This window comes from Vigna radiata, chromosome 8, assembly GCF_000741045.1.
Source record: "Vigna radiata var. radiata cultivar VC1973A chromosome 8, Vradiata_ver6, whole genome shotgun sequence".
NCBI classification, from domain to species: Eukaryota; Viridiplantae; Streptophyta; class Magnoliopsida; order Fabales; family Fabaceae; genus Vigna; species Vigna radiata.
In genome coordinates this window covers 1,847,465-1,864,379 of record NC_028358.1, presented here as the reverse complement: position 1 = coordinate 1,864,379, position 16,915 = coordinate 1,847,465, and the positions used below count along the sequence as shown (strand labels likewise).

General features: G+C 30.9%; 1 protein-coding gene across 2 annotated transcripts; it reads right to left on the bottom strand.

The window, feature by feature from the left end:
* Positions 1 to 820: 820 nt before the first annotated feature.
* On the bottom strand, positions 821 to 6,117 carry LOC106769696. 2 transcript variants are annotated; one of them, XM_022784716.1, is made up of 11 exons: positions 5,945 to 6,117; positions 5,205 to 5,445; positions 4,958 to 5,076; positions 4,590 to 4,698; positions 4,459 to 4,498; positions 4,035 to 4,124; positions 3,829 to 3,928; positions 3,593 to 3,732; positions 2,665 to 2,767; positions 1,496 to 2,124; positions 821 to 1,351 (listed from the first exon to the last, which is right to left on the bottom strand). In XM_022784716.1, the coding sequence occupies exons 2-11, from the start codon at positions 5,341 to 5,343 to the stop codon at positions 973 to 975; spliced, it is 1,848 nt and encodes a 615-aa protein (XP_022640437.1). In that variant the 5' UTR covers positions 5,344 to 5,445; positions 5,945 to 6,117; the 3' UTR covers positions 821 to 972. The 2 variants fall into 2 exon arrangements, with proteins under 2 accessions (XP_022640437.1, XP_014510905.1); XM_014655419.2 differs by lacking the exon at positions 5,945 to 6,117 and adding an exon at positions 5,754 to 5,919.
* Between the last annotated feature and the right edge of the window lie 10,798 nt (positions 6,118 to 16,915).

Genomic DNA, 16,915 nt, shown 5'->3' with positions numbered 1-16,915 from the left:
TTTTATTATTTTAAGTCTTTCATCTAAACTTATTTTAAATGTTGGTTAATATTAAAATATATACAATCTTAAATGTAAGTATTTTATAATGAAACTAAAATCAAACAAGACAAAATCTTTGATGGAGAAATTATTAATTGGATGTTTGGCATTATTTTAATCTCCTAAGTTTATGGAAAAAAAATAATGTTGATTTTATTTAATAGAACTTCTATTTATTAAATATAATTATTAAATTACATAATGACCAAAATAAAAATTTTCTATTTTGTTGACTTGGGTGTATAACTTTATTAATTTTATATATCTCTCCATTGTACATGGAAATATATAAAAATTAACTTTTCTTTCTCTTGATAATAATAATAATTTAATCCTCATCAAAATAAATAAATAAAATACTTTTATATACAATTTTTTATCTTATTTTTTAAAATGAGTTAAATATTTCTAAAAATTATAAATAATTATTTTAATTAACCAGAACTAACTGTTTCTTATGAGGACCGTTAATATCTTTTCTGTACATAATCTATTCTCAAACTCAAATTCAGTTTCCTGAACCATTGTCGTAAAGATTTTTCCAATGTTTTTCCTAAACAATCATTGGTAGTAACTCATCTATTTTCTAATATATTTTCCTCATCATGTTAATTGCAACGACCAACATCCTTAGAACACTAATTAAGAATTATAAAGCTTTTTTTGTAGAAGTGTAATAGCACACTTCCCTGTGATTTCCAATACAACTTCAGTGTTATTTTTAATTAAAAAAGGTTTCTACTTAATGATTTCTTAATCAATATCCTTAAAACATTAGTTAGTAGGACCTTTATTATTATTTATATGGCCAGTAAAAATAAAAGAAAAAGAATACATGATAAATTAACCCTTATACAAGTAACAATTGTGTTGAGGTATACAAAACCTGTGCTGAGTTATTGGAGCTTCAATGACATTTCCACAAGATACCTAAAAGTACCCTGTTTTCTTCTTCTGCTCTTTCCCATTTAACTCTTTTTTCCTTTTAGTTAATGCAGAAAACAAATGCCAAAATTTTTTCTTTCTGCATAACTTCTTTGGTACCTCTGAATTCATACCATGAGTTGCAATGGTGTTTACTTTTTTCTGCTTGCTTGCTTTTTCTGCATGATCTGAAGGAACATCTTCAACTGAATCAGTGTTCAATAGCTTGTTGCTGGTTGGTGTTTGATGCTGAATTGCACCATTTCCCATAGGGTATGAAACAGCTTGGCTTGACAAAATAGCTGTTGGAAGATTCTGCTCCGATGAAGTTGGTACTACTTTGTTAGAATTTACTTCCTTCAAGTTAGGATTTGTTCCTGTATATCTGAAAGAACAAAAAAAGTATAAAGAAAAACTGATGATCAGCAACATCTTAAACTACTTTGCTTATTTTCAAACAAAACCATAAGGAATCAAATTCACAGTCTTCTATTCCTATAAACAACCACAGAAACAACGTATGAATCACCTTGAGTTTTGGATACCAGAGTTAGTGTCAGGCCCTAGTTGCAAAGCTCTCTCTGGAGTATCTCCCTTTGGTACTTCAGCTCCAACATGAGTTTTGGAGCTTATTTGAGTGAGTTTTAAGGAATATGAATCCTCTCTATCATCATTTTTTATACAAGTGGTCAATCTCTGTTGACGAACCATTGAAATGGCCTTGTCTAATGTTTGCAGTGCATGTTCTACCTCTGATCTGATATATACACTCCTCTTGCCTCTTATTACACTTTTGTTAACTTCCTTCATTGGAATGTCTTCTACTTCTCTATTGCCCTCCTCAATTTCTACAATTTCTTCAGTATCTACTACAATCTCACCAAATGTTTTGCTACTACTTAGTTCTTCGGTATTCGTTGTCATTGGCAGGACATTATTTGCATATTGGTTACTCATATCTTCCATGGATGCATCTTTTTCCTCTTCATGCTTGATTTCAACAAGGTCTTTAGCTGTTGCAACTTGCTGAAGCTCTCCACCATTCATGGCCTTTGATACACTAGTGTTGTATAGAGCTTCACGAATTCTAACATATAATGGATCCCCTAAGGCCTTGCTGAATTCTCCTTTACCGTGGTTCGTCATAGAAGACACAGCCTATAACATGGATTGATTTATGTCATAAGAAAACAGAAAATTTTATCAAATATAAAATGCAATGATGGAAGGATGTTTTACTTTTGCCTGATGAAGCAGAAAATGAGATATCAGCTGAATTCAACTTTCAAAGTAGCTATTGTAAATAAAATAGGCTGAGTTCACAAAGCCAGGGTAAATCCTACCCTCAAATATTGTAATAATTAAAGAACCCATGTTAATGTGTTTCTAATTTTTGTACTATGCTTTGTTTAACAAAAATATGTTATCCTCGTTATCTTGGTAATCCATCTCTGCATCTTACACAAATAACTACAATATCAAAAACTGAAAAAATTATAGTAATTTAATGGTAACAATCATAGAATCCAAGGGTAGATGATTTGATCATAGGATATAACAAAAATGCAGCATTAAATTTTCTTTTAACTTATTTTTCTTTATTAAAGAAGAGTTGTCCCATTAGGTAGATTCAGAAAATTAAAGGCCACCTTTCATTGAAAGCCTAATAAAAGAAACATATCTGAAAGAATCTACAACCTTCTGAAAAAGTCTGAAACCATTGCCAATGAGCTGCCTTGAAATAAAGTTTATAAGGGATGGTGGCACAAAATCCAGCTTTACATCCATATTTGCTATTGTCCTACAAAATTTGAAGGTTTGAATCAGACCCATTTTATTTGTGGTACCTTTTTCATTTATAACCACATGAGAAAATGTCACTCAATACAATTAATCCGTGAAGCCAGAGCTTACTTTCATATTTCTTTTAGAAGCTAGTAATAAATGTACTGGTAAATTATAATAGAATATTGGAAACTTAATAATCAATGGAAGCCAGTAAGATAACTTTAGACAGAACATCCAAACAAGCTACATAACCATTCACCGAAACATAAGCAATGCCAAGACTGTATAAAAAAGTGAACAAATAAATATCAAAGAAAAATCAATTTGATTGACAGAAGAACAAAACCAAAAGCCATCAATACAGAATTGTCAGGTAAGGTAACTAATACTTTCTAATATTAATCTGAAAAATCAGCAAACCCTATAATATATTCAAAAGGCAGTGACTTCAGTTAGCTTCAGAGGACTACAGAACATCACTAGTATTGACACAAATAACAGAACTGCAATACCTTCATACTGAAGGTCGTGATTCCAATTATAGTTTGGTAAAACAAATATAAAAATACTTCAGTAGTGGTTATTGTTTAAACATAGCATTTCAAATAGTGAACAGAAAAAACATGCATACTTTCACTATTATCAACAGGAGAACTGGCTTCATAGTTCATATATTCTAATTCTAATATTCTAAAACCATTTGTCTACAAGTCTTTTTAAACAAGCAAAACTTCTATGGGACATTATGATCTCTGTTTGCTGACTGTTTTCCTATTTCATTCAGTCACCCCATTCAATTAAATTTTATGTTTTATGTTTTAATACACCTAAAACTCACCGAAAATAACTTCTTTCTGATGTCACCTTTTGCAAAGCAAAGCCTCCCACCAAATCAATTCTCACAACATCCTTTGCTTCAGGAATTACTTCATTGTTGAAGCCATAAAGGGTCTCCGTGGCATTCTTCGAGTCAGAAACCTACAAGCAAATCAAGAAAAGATTTCTTCAATTTTTGGACTAGTGTAAAATTAGCTTTCCCCAAAAGATAAAACAAACATGGATTCAGATGATTACCGAGTTTGTAAGAACAACAATTAAGTCATCTTGAAAATACTCAAACAAATAATAGTGCACTATAGCTTCCCTCGTAGACAGAGGCCATGAAACCTTCATCCTTTCTTCCAAAATTCAGAGCAAAATCAGCACTTAAAAGCAAAACTTCTGGCATGGTAAGGGGAACTAGAGTTTTATTGTTTTTAATTGATGATGGCAGAACAAACCTCACGAGTGATAACTGCTCCCCAATCCCAACCTTCTGCAAGCATTCAGTTGATAAGATTTTGAAAGTGGGAACAGTAGACTGAGGCCACCTAAATTGAAATTGAGAAAAGGGTGTAAGGTAACCAAATACATTGTTATAACGATATATTACTCAGATTCAAATCTACTCCCAATGAATACATCGACATTCAGAACAGCCTTGTAAAAAAAGTATAAAGCCAACTGCATGCAAGATACATTTCTTGCAACTATAACTTTCTCAGAATCCTAAACCACACCAAAATGTAGTTTCTATCAAGTGGTATAACTTTAAACTTTATACAGAAATTAAACAACCATAAAGGTGATGATACTGGTGAGTTTTGTGTTCAGACTAGTATACAGAAAATTCAAGGCACATATTGTACTAAATATAATTCTCACCATTTTTTGTAAAGGGATGTCTCCCATGAGATACATAAACCTATAACAAAGAAAGTAACACATCAAATTTTGCATGTCGAAATCAATAATATAGCTTTTGTCACTAAAAGGGTTGCTCTAGTGTGACTTACAAACATCAACAGGCCCATCTACAAAGCCTTCCACAAGCATTGTATGAAAAGGGGTCCCTTCTGGTCCTTCGCGATACATAACCCGAAACTCTTCACCATCTTGTTTTAACTGTTGAAATAAGTAATATTATCACTCGAGATCTTGAATGAACAATCAAGTATCTTCAACTAAACAATGAAATAATGTTGGACAAAAAAGAGAATCAACTATGCCGATCATCTAATGTGAGTTCCTGATTTTTGTGAAAGAAAGTCATCAATTATACATGCAAAAAAGAATCAGGATCTGAATGAATGGAAGATGGGATAAATAGGAAAAATATCAACAAAACAAAACATGATGAAACTACTGAGAGTCAACAGCATACTTTCCAATCAGTGTGTGACGTATTAGATCTTTCACTGTCATCTGATGAAACACTCCTCAACATATCGAGAAAATGAGATACCTCGGCAGTCTTGGCTTCTGCTAATTGATCTATATATCCTGCACGAATCAATCATGATGAACTAAGGAAAAAAACACAGATAAAGCAAACAAACAAAATAATTGTCCAAATACTGGTACTATTCCATCCCCAATACCAATTAAAAGGAATTAGGGAATGTAATCACCTTCTACTTCAGGTTCTGAAGAAAGCAAAAGTTGACTTCTGACAAGCTTTTTGAGCAAGCCATCATTTGTAAGATCAGGTGAAGCAAGGGTCCTGTCCAGTCTCTCCCTATACTGCACAATCTTCCTTTTCTTCTCCATCTTTACATCTCCTGCCAATAACCCTTCTCTCAAAAAGTCAATTCAGGAGCACTGGCATACGAAGGATTTCTTCTCTTCTCTGTCTACTCCAGCAGAAAATCACTGTGGTACAACAAGATAAGCCAATCAGGTATAAAACTCTCATCTCATCACGTAACGAACACAAAAAAATTGCACGCGTAATTAGGCAGAACTCGTGAAAGGTTTCTTTCTAATAGCCAAAGAAATGAAACTTCCTGCTAAATTCACTCCTATATGCTGTTGATCAGTTCCATTTGAACCGCGCACACGGAAAAAGAATTCCAAGAAGGAGCAGAATAGCTAAATACATGAATTTACAGCCCCAGACACACGCAAACAATCAAATGAAACATGAGAAAAAGAATTTGAAGTCAACGAAATCAACAAACCAAAATCAAATTCCAGGACTGAAGTCCACAAGGGTCATTCAGAAATTGAAAGAAACCCAAATGAGGAAAAAAGCTAACAAAGCAAAGAGGTGGAGAAATCAAAGCACCCCACAAGCCACATGAAGCAGCAGCTTAAAAAGATGAGAACTTTATTGAGAATATCAGAAAATAAAAAGACATGATTCATGAACCTTGGCTTTGAGGAGTGGTGGCTTTCAATGTTGATAACCTGGGAAGGATGCAGAAACAGAAAAAGGTAGATCTCAAGCAATGAACCAATCCCAAGACAAAAGTCAGGTGATGTGAGAGGAACACACCATGGACTTTGCTTTGTTTTTCCCAGTCATAGGAGACAAAGTAGCAGCTCACCAACACCCAAGCCCATAAATTCTATTATATATTATATAAAATATGATACATTTTACACATATCAATTTTTTTACATCTTACATTATCATTTTTTATTTTCTTTTTTCTCAAAATACAAAATTTATTTTTTATGTTAATTTATCTTTATATTATGGGTTGAATATATGTAAAAGTATATTATAGTACCAATATTTATATTATATTTTAGATTTTTTATTTTCTATTTTTAATATAATAATTTCTCATAAATAAAACTGAATTCTGTCTAATTTCATTTTAACTATGAAATCCAAATATAAACTACTTTTTTTTAATAAATACTTTTAGTTAATTGAAATTCAATATGTTTTCAGATTCTCAAATTTAACATAAACATCATTTTAGTCTTTTGAATTTTAAAAGATGTTTCAACCATTTAAATATAAAAATAATTTTAGTTCATAAAAGAGAAATAAATGAAAACAATTTTTTCCATCACAAATTTAGTGATTAGAGTTTAAATTTTAATTTTTACTAATTAGTGATAATACAATTAATGTAATCTTGATAACAACACATAAACATGAAAAAATAAATAAAAATTCCACAGTTTGAAAGAGGAGGAAAAACTACAAAATATTATATTTTCATTAAAAAAATATAATGTTGTATGATTATATTGAAATTGATTAAAATAGTTTTCTATGGTTGAGTTTTCAAAACATGAAGCTTTATTTGATTAGTTAATAAATAAATAAATAAATAAATAGTGTGTGAAAAGCTTATGTATTTGTTTTTGTTTTCTTGGAACTGTGAAAAGTTTACCTTGAAAACAAAAGCAAAGGTACGTGTGAACTTCGTAGAAGGCGAAGTTGGAAAAATACAACCGTCAAAGCTTTATGAGGGACCAACAAGATAAATAGAAAAGTTTTAATAGTTTTTATTAATTTTGAGAAAAAAAAAATAGTCAATAATTTCAACTTCTTTGTCCAAGATAATTTGGTTATTGAGAACTTATTCAACTTTATATGCTTAAATCTGGTAAGAAGAGTATGTATTTTTTATTTAAATAAACAACATTTTTGACAATTGTGTTAATATGTGATTGGTCAAAAAATTACTCATAATAATGCTTATGATTATTATTATTGATTGTTGAGTAATTTTTGACCAATCATTAACACGTAATCAATGTTTAAATATTGTCAAAAAAATGTTGTTTAAATATCATTATCTTTTTATTTTTATACTTTTATTTTGGATCTTTATCATTGATTTTGAATTTTTTTTAATTTATATGCACTCCTATTTTCTTATATTTTCTCATTCAAATATCAACTGAACAATTTAAGCAGTTATGATTAAATATTATCAACTTTTATTAATAATAATACGAAGAAACTACAACAAATTTATAATAAAATTGCCTTACAAACATAAACAAATGAAAAAAATAAATAAAAGAGTTATTTATGTTAGGTTAGCTTTTTGCTCGAATGGGTGAAAGCATTTGCGTTGTACTCAAGCAAAGCATGATGCCCATAACTGGATTATAGGATGGGAAAGAATTAAAAAATAAATAAAATTCTTTATATATAAATATTTTAAAATGTACGACCTATCTTATTTTTGTCATGAACTTTTTTTCCATTGGTATTTTGTAGTATCTTTAACAAATATACACTCCATTAAATATTTTTAGTTATTTTTAAAAACAATATTCAAAAAACATGTGTATATAAATATTTTCTTTATTAAAAAGTATTTACTTTAATGCCTTTAATTAATAAATATTTACCTTGGTTGAAACTAAACACATAATAAAATTAATTCAACATATAAGGACTAAATTTGTAATCATTGAAAAAGTTTAAATATTGTATGTAATGTAAGAATTTTGTTTTAAAAAAAATATTAATTATACTGGATTCACCAAAACTTTATACATTAATCAAATCATACTTACTGATGGAAAAAAATTAAGGTTATGCGTTTCAATATATCTTTTGATAAAATAAGGAAATCACCTCTATGAATATATTTACAAAATATATAAATAATTACACATATTGCTATACATTAAAATGTTTTTTTGTTCATTTATAACTACTCACGTCATTCTAATTTATACAAGTATCTCATCTAAAAATATATGTTTTGAAGGCTTCGTACAATAGTCGTCCTTCAATAGCCTGTCCAAGAATCATCATTTTTTTTTGTTAATTTATGATTTATGATAGAGAGAAAAAAATTGATCCAGAATTTACTGATAATTAGTTACAAATTAATTGTTATATTTCATTGAAAAACACTTTTGAAAATGCGTATAATAATAATTTATTTGTAATTTTTTAAAAATGTTTTTTTAACGGAATAAGTGAATTTAAAAAAAACATCTTCTTATAATAAAAAGAAATCTAACAAATAATTATTTTCACAATATTTATTTTAGGTTAAATAAATAGTTGCAATATAATTCACTAAAGCGAAAATCCATGATCACCCAAACACTAACACTGCGCTATGTCCAACATGTATAGTCCATGGGCTAATATGAGATGGATTGAATAATTGCTTAATTTTCTCGACTCAAATTATAGATGTAAGTCTGATTTTAAAATATTCAATTGATGATCGTATATTTTTTTTTCATTTTATAAGCAAAATATTTGTCAAAAGTAAAAGATAAAAAAAATTGTACACACAGTTTAATATAAACTAATTTTAATTTTTTAAAGAAGTTCACTTTATTTTTTTTTATTATCTAAAAGTATGTTTGAAAGATTTGTTCAGAACACAGCTTAGGTAAATGATAACATATATACATTGTTGAAATATAACATTGTCTGAAAACTAAATTAAGCAAACAATGCTTTGAAATATAACATTGTCTGAAAACTAAATTAAACAAACAAAAAGCAAAAGCAGATAACCTGAAGCTAATGTCAAACTTAACGTGTGGACCTAGGAAGTGTAATTTTTTTTTCACTCTCACAACAACAAGATTTGATTTAATTAGGTAAATTTGATGATCAAATAAGTAAATTAATATTTAATTTCAGTTATAAACATATTTTAAAATCAATTTTAGTATCAATGGTATCAATTTGGTCAATTGGATAGGTATGAAATGCAACCAAATCAGAAATCAAAGTTGTTATAATGAAAACTGATAAATTGACATAATTATCTTATTTGATGATCGATTTTTTCACTAAGAAATTCATCTTTGTCTAAAAAATTTCTGGAATAATCGATTATCAAGTGAGATAATAAATTATCTCAAGTATAAGATTCTCTGAAATAGTCGATTATTAGGTAAGATAATCGATTATCTCAAGTCTAAACTCCTTTCTCTTTTAATTCGTTTGGTGAGAGATTATGCTCCCCGGACAAGCATGTCTTCTTGAATTGTGGCGTTGGGTTCCAAAAGCTAATGTTGGTCACGTCGTGTTCTGAAGCCTGTGGTTTTTTTTTTTTGTGCTTTTGTTCCTTTCTCTAATTGAAGTAAGATAATTTATATCATATGTATGTGTATCATTAGATTGATGATGCTTTAAGAAATGAAACTTGAATTTTAGTATGTATGGTAGTTATTTATAGAGGATATGGTGGTTATGATATTTATGAATGTGATATTAATGGTGAGTATGGTATGCATGTTTGATGTAGTTTTGTGGATCTCGTGGAGAGATTTTATGGTGACGTTTAGCATGGATTTCGTGGAGAGATTCTATGGTGGTGTTCAGTAGTGTAATGTATTGATGTAGGATGCATTCGAAATGGGGGATGATTATGAAACTCTTAATAACTTCCAATCTCAAGTAGAAAGGGGTGATTATGTCGTGAAGAGTAGCAAGAGGTCCTTAGTCTGATGGTCATGTATTGACCATAGATGTTTGACGGATTAATCTTGGTGTGTGATTGTTGGATGTGGGCAAGTTGTTTCACCACACAAGGGGTAGGTCCCCCAAGATGTTCAACATCAATACATGTATCCAGATGGTCAAGTCTAGAAGGAATAATTGTATGACTTAGTATTTATTGTTTTATTTGTGTTATATGTCTAATTCTATAAAAATGATATGTGATTATTTTTCGTACATTGGCTTACCCTTTCTTCTCTATGTTTGTTTATATGTTTTGTTTATTCTCTTTTGCATCAATGATCACCTTAAATATGTGAGTTTAAGGGGATGTTTTGGTGAGTATATGCTAAGAGGAGATGGAGTTGAGGCATAAATTCACTAAAAAATCTGCAATTTTAGTAGGGGTTATTTTTGACATTGCCGAAGGTTTTAACCCCTGTAAAATATGTTTCCCGTGGTTACAAAAACCACTGAAAAAACCAGTGTCACAAAATTACCAGCGGTTTTTTGAGAAACCGCCGCAATTAGCGGAGATTTTGTGAAAACCGTCAATATTAACGGAAGTTTTCTTAAAACCGCCTGAACCAACCAGGGTTAGAAGAAATTGCCAGTATTTGTAGAAGTTTTGTTGAAACTGCCGGTATTTGTAGAGGTTTTCAAAACCGCTGGAATTAACCGGGGTTTCAAAATCCCCGAAATTAACTAGGGTTTCAAAATCGTCAGAAATGCAATACATATATTTTTTTGTATTATTTATAATTTATTTGATTAATTATGATTAAAACTCTTTAATATATCAATCACACAATCAAATAATTTGAAATTAAAATTGAATATTATAAAATAAATAGTAAACATGTTTTAATACAACAAATTGTTCTGCATTACATTTATACTTAATTACACCTTCTAATAAACTAATATACAAACTAATAAAGTCCTCTTTAAAACCTATTATACAATAATAACCTCACATAATTACTGAAAAAATTCCATTAAAATGTTCTAAAGTCTAAAAATCCAAGGTGAGCCCTTCTATTGCATTTGACATTCTCTTTTTTTCCTTTGATGACCCACTGGTATCCTTGTAGGTAAGCTTAAAACAATATAAACAAATATTAAGTATCAAAATTTAGTACCCTAAAACATTGCACATAATCAAGAAAACAAATGCCTAGTGAAAAATTGAACCTTGCACCGAAAGCTCCAACTTTTCGTTATTTGTTTCGGCATCCAAAACTTACTCGAAGGATCATCCCCCTAATCCAATTATTGATGGAAAGCAACACTGTAATTAGTTTTCTTTTGAAATGATCGAGGACTATAATACTAACAATCAAATATGTTTAGACAATAACCATAATCTAAGAGTAAATAAGAACTAAAATCATATATATGTTAATAATAGCTATATATGTAGGAAGAAGGGCATGTAAAAACCACTTCATAGCACACACCTAATATTGTTCTTATTTTTTCTCAACAAATATAAAATATTAGAATCTCCAAATCAAATTCAAAATAACAATAAAATTAACAACTCCAAATATCATCCAAAAATCATAATATTACATTATCAAATATAAAGTGGGACGTGTTTTAGTTTCATATATTTTTTAAAGACGTATTACACTTTTAGTTAAGTGTAATATCTCATAGTTCTGTATAGTGTCGTCAAAATGGGTTGAAACCCGTGAGTCAATCCGGCTCACCACGGGTTTAAACAGGGTTGGGTTGGAAAAAAATGCAAAATTTTTTATACGAGCCAATTTTGACCTGGTTCACTAAGAACCCGGCTCACACGGGTTGAACCCGTGGTGGGTCGGGTTGGCTCACCAACCCACCTATTTTTTTTAATTAAATCAAATTAATTAAATTAATTATTCAAATCCTATTATTTTATTAAAATCAAATTAATTAAATTAATTATTCAAAATGCACAACCTTTATTTAGCCATAGAGCCTTCCTTGCTGTTATCTTTCCAAAAGTTTCCCTCTACAAATCAAACCCTAAGTCTCTCTCAGCAAATCAAACCCTTACACGGAAAAATCATATAAATCATCCTATATATACAATATTTAAACGTATACAATATTTTTACAATATTTGAACATCCAATATATATATATATATATATATATATATATATATATATATATATATATATATATACACACACACACACACATATATATATATATATATACACACACATATATATATATACAATATTTTTACAATACTTTTAATAATTAATAACACAAAAAAATATATACAATATTTTTACAATCACTTAATCACTTCATCAAACACTTTTCATTGTTTAATAATATACACAATCATAGCAATATAAAATCATATAAAATATCCTATATATAAAACATCCTTTATGTAATTAAGATTTTTCAGTTTTTTAATATTAATTATTTCAAAATAAACGCATATTACTTATGATAACTAAGATTCTTTATTTTTTTATATTAATAAATACAAAATAAACACATGCTACTTAATAATTTTTAGATTCTTCAGTTTTTTTAGTTTTTTTTATATCAATTGGCCCAATTATTATTGTTTCAATTTGATCGATCAAAGTAACATATTATAAGAATTTCAGAAGAAGAGGGTGAAAAAAAGTTAGGTGAGCCAATGAGCCAACCCGTTTAACACACCAACCCGTGGTGGGTCGAATCGGGCTGGGTTACCCGTTTTGACAGCTCTAGTTGTGTAAGATCTTGTATATCTTCTGTTATTATAAGTTATTTGTGAATCTCTCTAATAGTATGTTATAAGATTTATTTGAGTTGACTATTTTGTAATATTGAATGTGTGACAAATCTCATTATAGTTAAATACTATAAAAATTGTGAGATGTTACATCATTTTTATAAAAATATAAGACATATAAATTTATTAATTCCAAAATAAAGTGTTAAATAAATTCAAAAGGTATGCATACCTTAAAAGGGGAAAAAAATAAAATAAACAAAAAAACAAACAAATACTTATCATCCTGATTGATTTAGAAAATTAGACATCACTAAATATAAAAGTAAAGACAAATATAAAACGATGAGAATATTGTGTCACCGTATTCTTTTTCATTGGCGGTCAGAGTGGACCTAGGCAACGACCCAGGTTCGTCTTTGGGTTAAAATGTCATGAGCAATCCAAGAGACGCAATGTTTTCTTACGAGGAAACTAGCAAAGGAAGGAGGTGCTACTACGCTACCCAAAGACACAAGAAAAATCGCATCAAAACACGACACATCATAGACATCGGTTAATGTAATGACAAACGTCTATAATGCCTATAGACGTCGGTTAATGCAATGTTTGACGACTTTATAGACGTCGGACGTGTCACTAAACTAACGTCTAGTGTGCCGTTAGATGTCGGTTAGTGTAATGTCTGATGTCTTTATAGACGTTGAGCTTTGGCCTTAACCGACATCTATAACGACGTCGCACATGCAGAAAACTAACGTCCCATTAACGTCACCATAAAGACGTCGGTTCCTGATGTGACGTTAAATGTCCAAAATAACCGACGTCTGAAGCTCTTTCTGCACTAGTGGAGCATTCAAAATGTGATATCAATAATGAGGTGGACAAATATGAAATTATTGAGAGAGATAATAATCTTATTATTTAAAGATGTAAGATATTATAAGCTTTATTTAAAAAAAAAAAAACTATATACTAAAAGGTATTAATCTTTTGAATGAGCTTAAGTCTTTTGAGAGATTCATATTCTTACAATTTTCGGACAAGACAAGTATGTTACACACAAACCTACGTATCAAACCAAACCACTGCTAAAAACATCTGAGATTAGTTGCAAAAGCGTGATTAAAAGAGTAAGTAAAACTCTTGTTGAAGTGTTGAAGTTGCAACTATTGAATTTGACTATGAATTAATTTACGAGAAAGGTCAACTATATAATTGGAGAAGAATGGAATGGAGAGCTTTGAAAGAATATAAACAGTTATTGTTCTATATATCCAACTACAAACAACTTCTATGGTCTGCTTCTTCCTAATTCATGTGTAGTGACATGTTATGTGGGAGTTTCATTATCATATATTAGGTTACAAAGCCACCATCAACGGGATCTTGACGCCACCATGATGTCATTTTTCACATCGGACTTCATGGTTTACCTTTTCCACATTTTCTCAATTTGATGAAGGAATTTATTAAATAATTTAACTTATATAAATGTTTTATTTGATGTTTTTCTTTTTTTGGTGTTGTTGGAAGTCCCACATCGACTAGAGATAAGGCCAATTTATAATATATAAGTGAGGTGCAATCCTCACCTTACAAGCCGGTTTTGTGGGGTTGAGTTAGGCCTAAAACCCAATTCATCTCCATCACCTCTTTTCTCAGAAGTTACTGATCAACCCTCTTTACTACCTACATCTCCTCCTTCTATTGTTCCGACCCTGTTAGCTTTTCTTCTCAACCTGTTTCTGTTGAACCTGCCACTGCTACTCCACAAAGGAAATCAATCAGGCCAACACATAAACCAAAAGTTGGGTTTTGACTGATCTACCTACTGGAAAGCAACCTATCGGATGTAAATGGGTATACAAAATAAAGAGGCATGTTGATGGGAGTACTGAACGATATAAGGCAAGGTTAGTAGCCAAAGGCTACACACAACAGGAAGGCTTAGATTACTTTGACACTTTTTCACCTGTTGTCAAACTCACAACAGTAAGATTGGTTCTGGCTTTAGCAGCTTCCAAACATTGGTATTTACATCAACTAGATGTAAATAATGCTTTTTTACATGGGGATCTAGATGAAGAGGTATACATGTATCTTCCTCTTGGCTACAAAACAGAAAAATGAGGCCAAGTTTGCAAGTTGTTGAAGTCTTTATATGGACTCAAGCAGGCCTCTAGACAATGGAATTACAAGTTGACAACTACTTTACTTTCTTTGGGTTACATATAATCAAAATCAGATTATTCACTTTTTGTCAAAAGTGATTCTGCCCATATCACCATCTTAATTGTTTATGTAGATGATATAGTTTTGGCAGGTGATGACATCCAGGAAATCCAAACTGTGAAGGCTCTATTGAATGCAAAGTTCAAAATTAAAGACCTAGGCCAACTCAAGTATTTTCTAGGCTTAGAAATTGCAAGATCTCAACAGGGCATTAATTTGTCACAAAGGAAGTATGCTTTAGAGTTACTAGAAGATGCAGGATTGTTGGGATGTCAACATGTATCTACTCCCATACAGCCAGACACAAAATTCTCCAAGATAGAAGGAAAACCCTATTCAGATGTGCAAGCCTATAGAAGACTTTTTGGTAGGTTATTATATCTAACCAACACAAGACCAGATTTATGTTTTGTTGTTAGTACTCTCAGTCAATTTCTTTCCAATCCTTTGGAAGATCACTATGCAGCAACAATAAGGATCCTGAGATATATCAAGAAAAATCCAGGACAAGGATTATTCTTTCCCTCCAACACAGAACATTCTCTCAAGGCTTTTAGTGATTCTGATTGGGCTGCTTGCCCTGATACTAGAAGGTCTGTGACTGGTTTTAATGTGTTCTATGGTGTATCCTTAATCAGCTGGAAATCCAACACAACATGTGAAATTCAATGGCTTTTGTATTTGCTCCATGATTTGAAACAACCTCTACCACAACCAGTTCCTCTATTTTGTGACAATCAATCTGCTATACGAATTGCACAGAATCCAACCATGCATGAGAGGACAAAACACATTGAAATTGATTGTCATCTCATAAGGGATAAAGTTCAAGCTGGTGTAATTAAGCTCCTGCCTATTTCTACTTCATCACAACTTGCAGACATTCATACTAAAGCTTTGCATCCAGCACAATTTCAATCTTTGTTATCCAAGCTGAGTATTAAGGATATATATGCTGCAGCTTGAGGGGGGATATTGGAATTATTTTATTCTCTGTTTATATATGTGCATTTATGTTCATATATTTTTATACTTATATTCCTTTTTTATATTGTTCTGAACAATTATATATATCAATTGTACTCTCTCCTTATCATTCAATAAGAAATACAATATTTCATTCTTTCTTCTTTTGTAACATGGTATCAGAGCCATGATTAGAGCCTATCCTAGCGAGTTCTAAGTGGGCATTTCTGTTTCTATTCCACCCGTTGTCGGGCCAATATTGGACCACCCTCAACCCCACAAAACCGGCTTGTAAGGTGAGGATTGCACCTCACTTATATATTATAAATTGGCCTTATCTCTAGTCGATGTGGGACTTCTAACACACCCCCTTCACGCTGAGGTATAGACATCTCGTGCATGATAGTAGAAATTGCGTGATATCAAAGTTCACCTCATAAAGGTTTATCTCAATAAAATAACATTTAAACTCATAACACCGATACTTAAATCAATTCATAACACAATAACACATTGTTAATACAACTCTAACTCATACAAACCATGCTACCAATCTCAATCATTATCGCCATATATTTTCTTCCGTACTCCAGCATACACGACATGATCATCTAACTAGGACCAACGCACCAATGCAGGACTTTCCGATTCACAAAAACTAGGCTTATGCACCAACATGGGACTTTCCAATCCACCAAAATCGAGCCTATGCACCAACAAAGGACTTTTTGATTCACCAAAATCGAGCCTATGCACCAACACAGGACTTTCCGATTCACCAAAATCGGGCCCACGCACCAACGCAGGACTTTCTTGTTCACCAAAACAGGGCCTACACACCAACATAGGACTTCCTCGCGTCATTTGCCATTGAGCACGTAAGAAAACATAGGATTCACAGTCACCCACTAGCATGGTTTATCAAACAACCCTTATGGAAAACAACAAATCAACAAACTCATGTTCCACTTGACACACAATCCAATTAACTTTACAATTACACCATGTAAGAACAA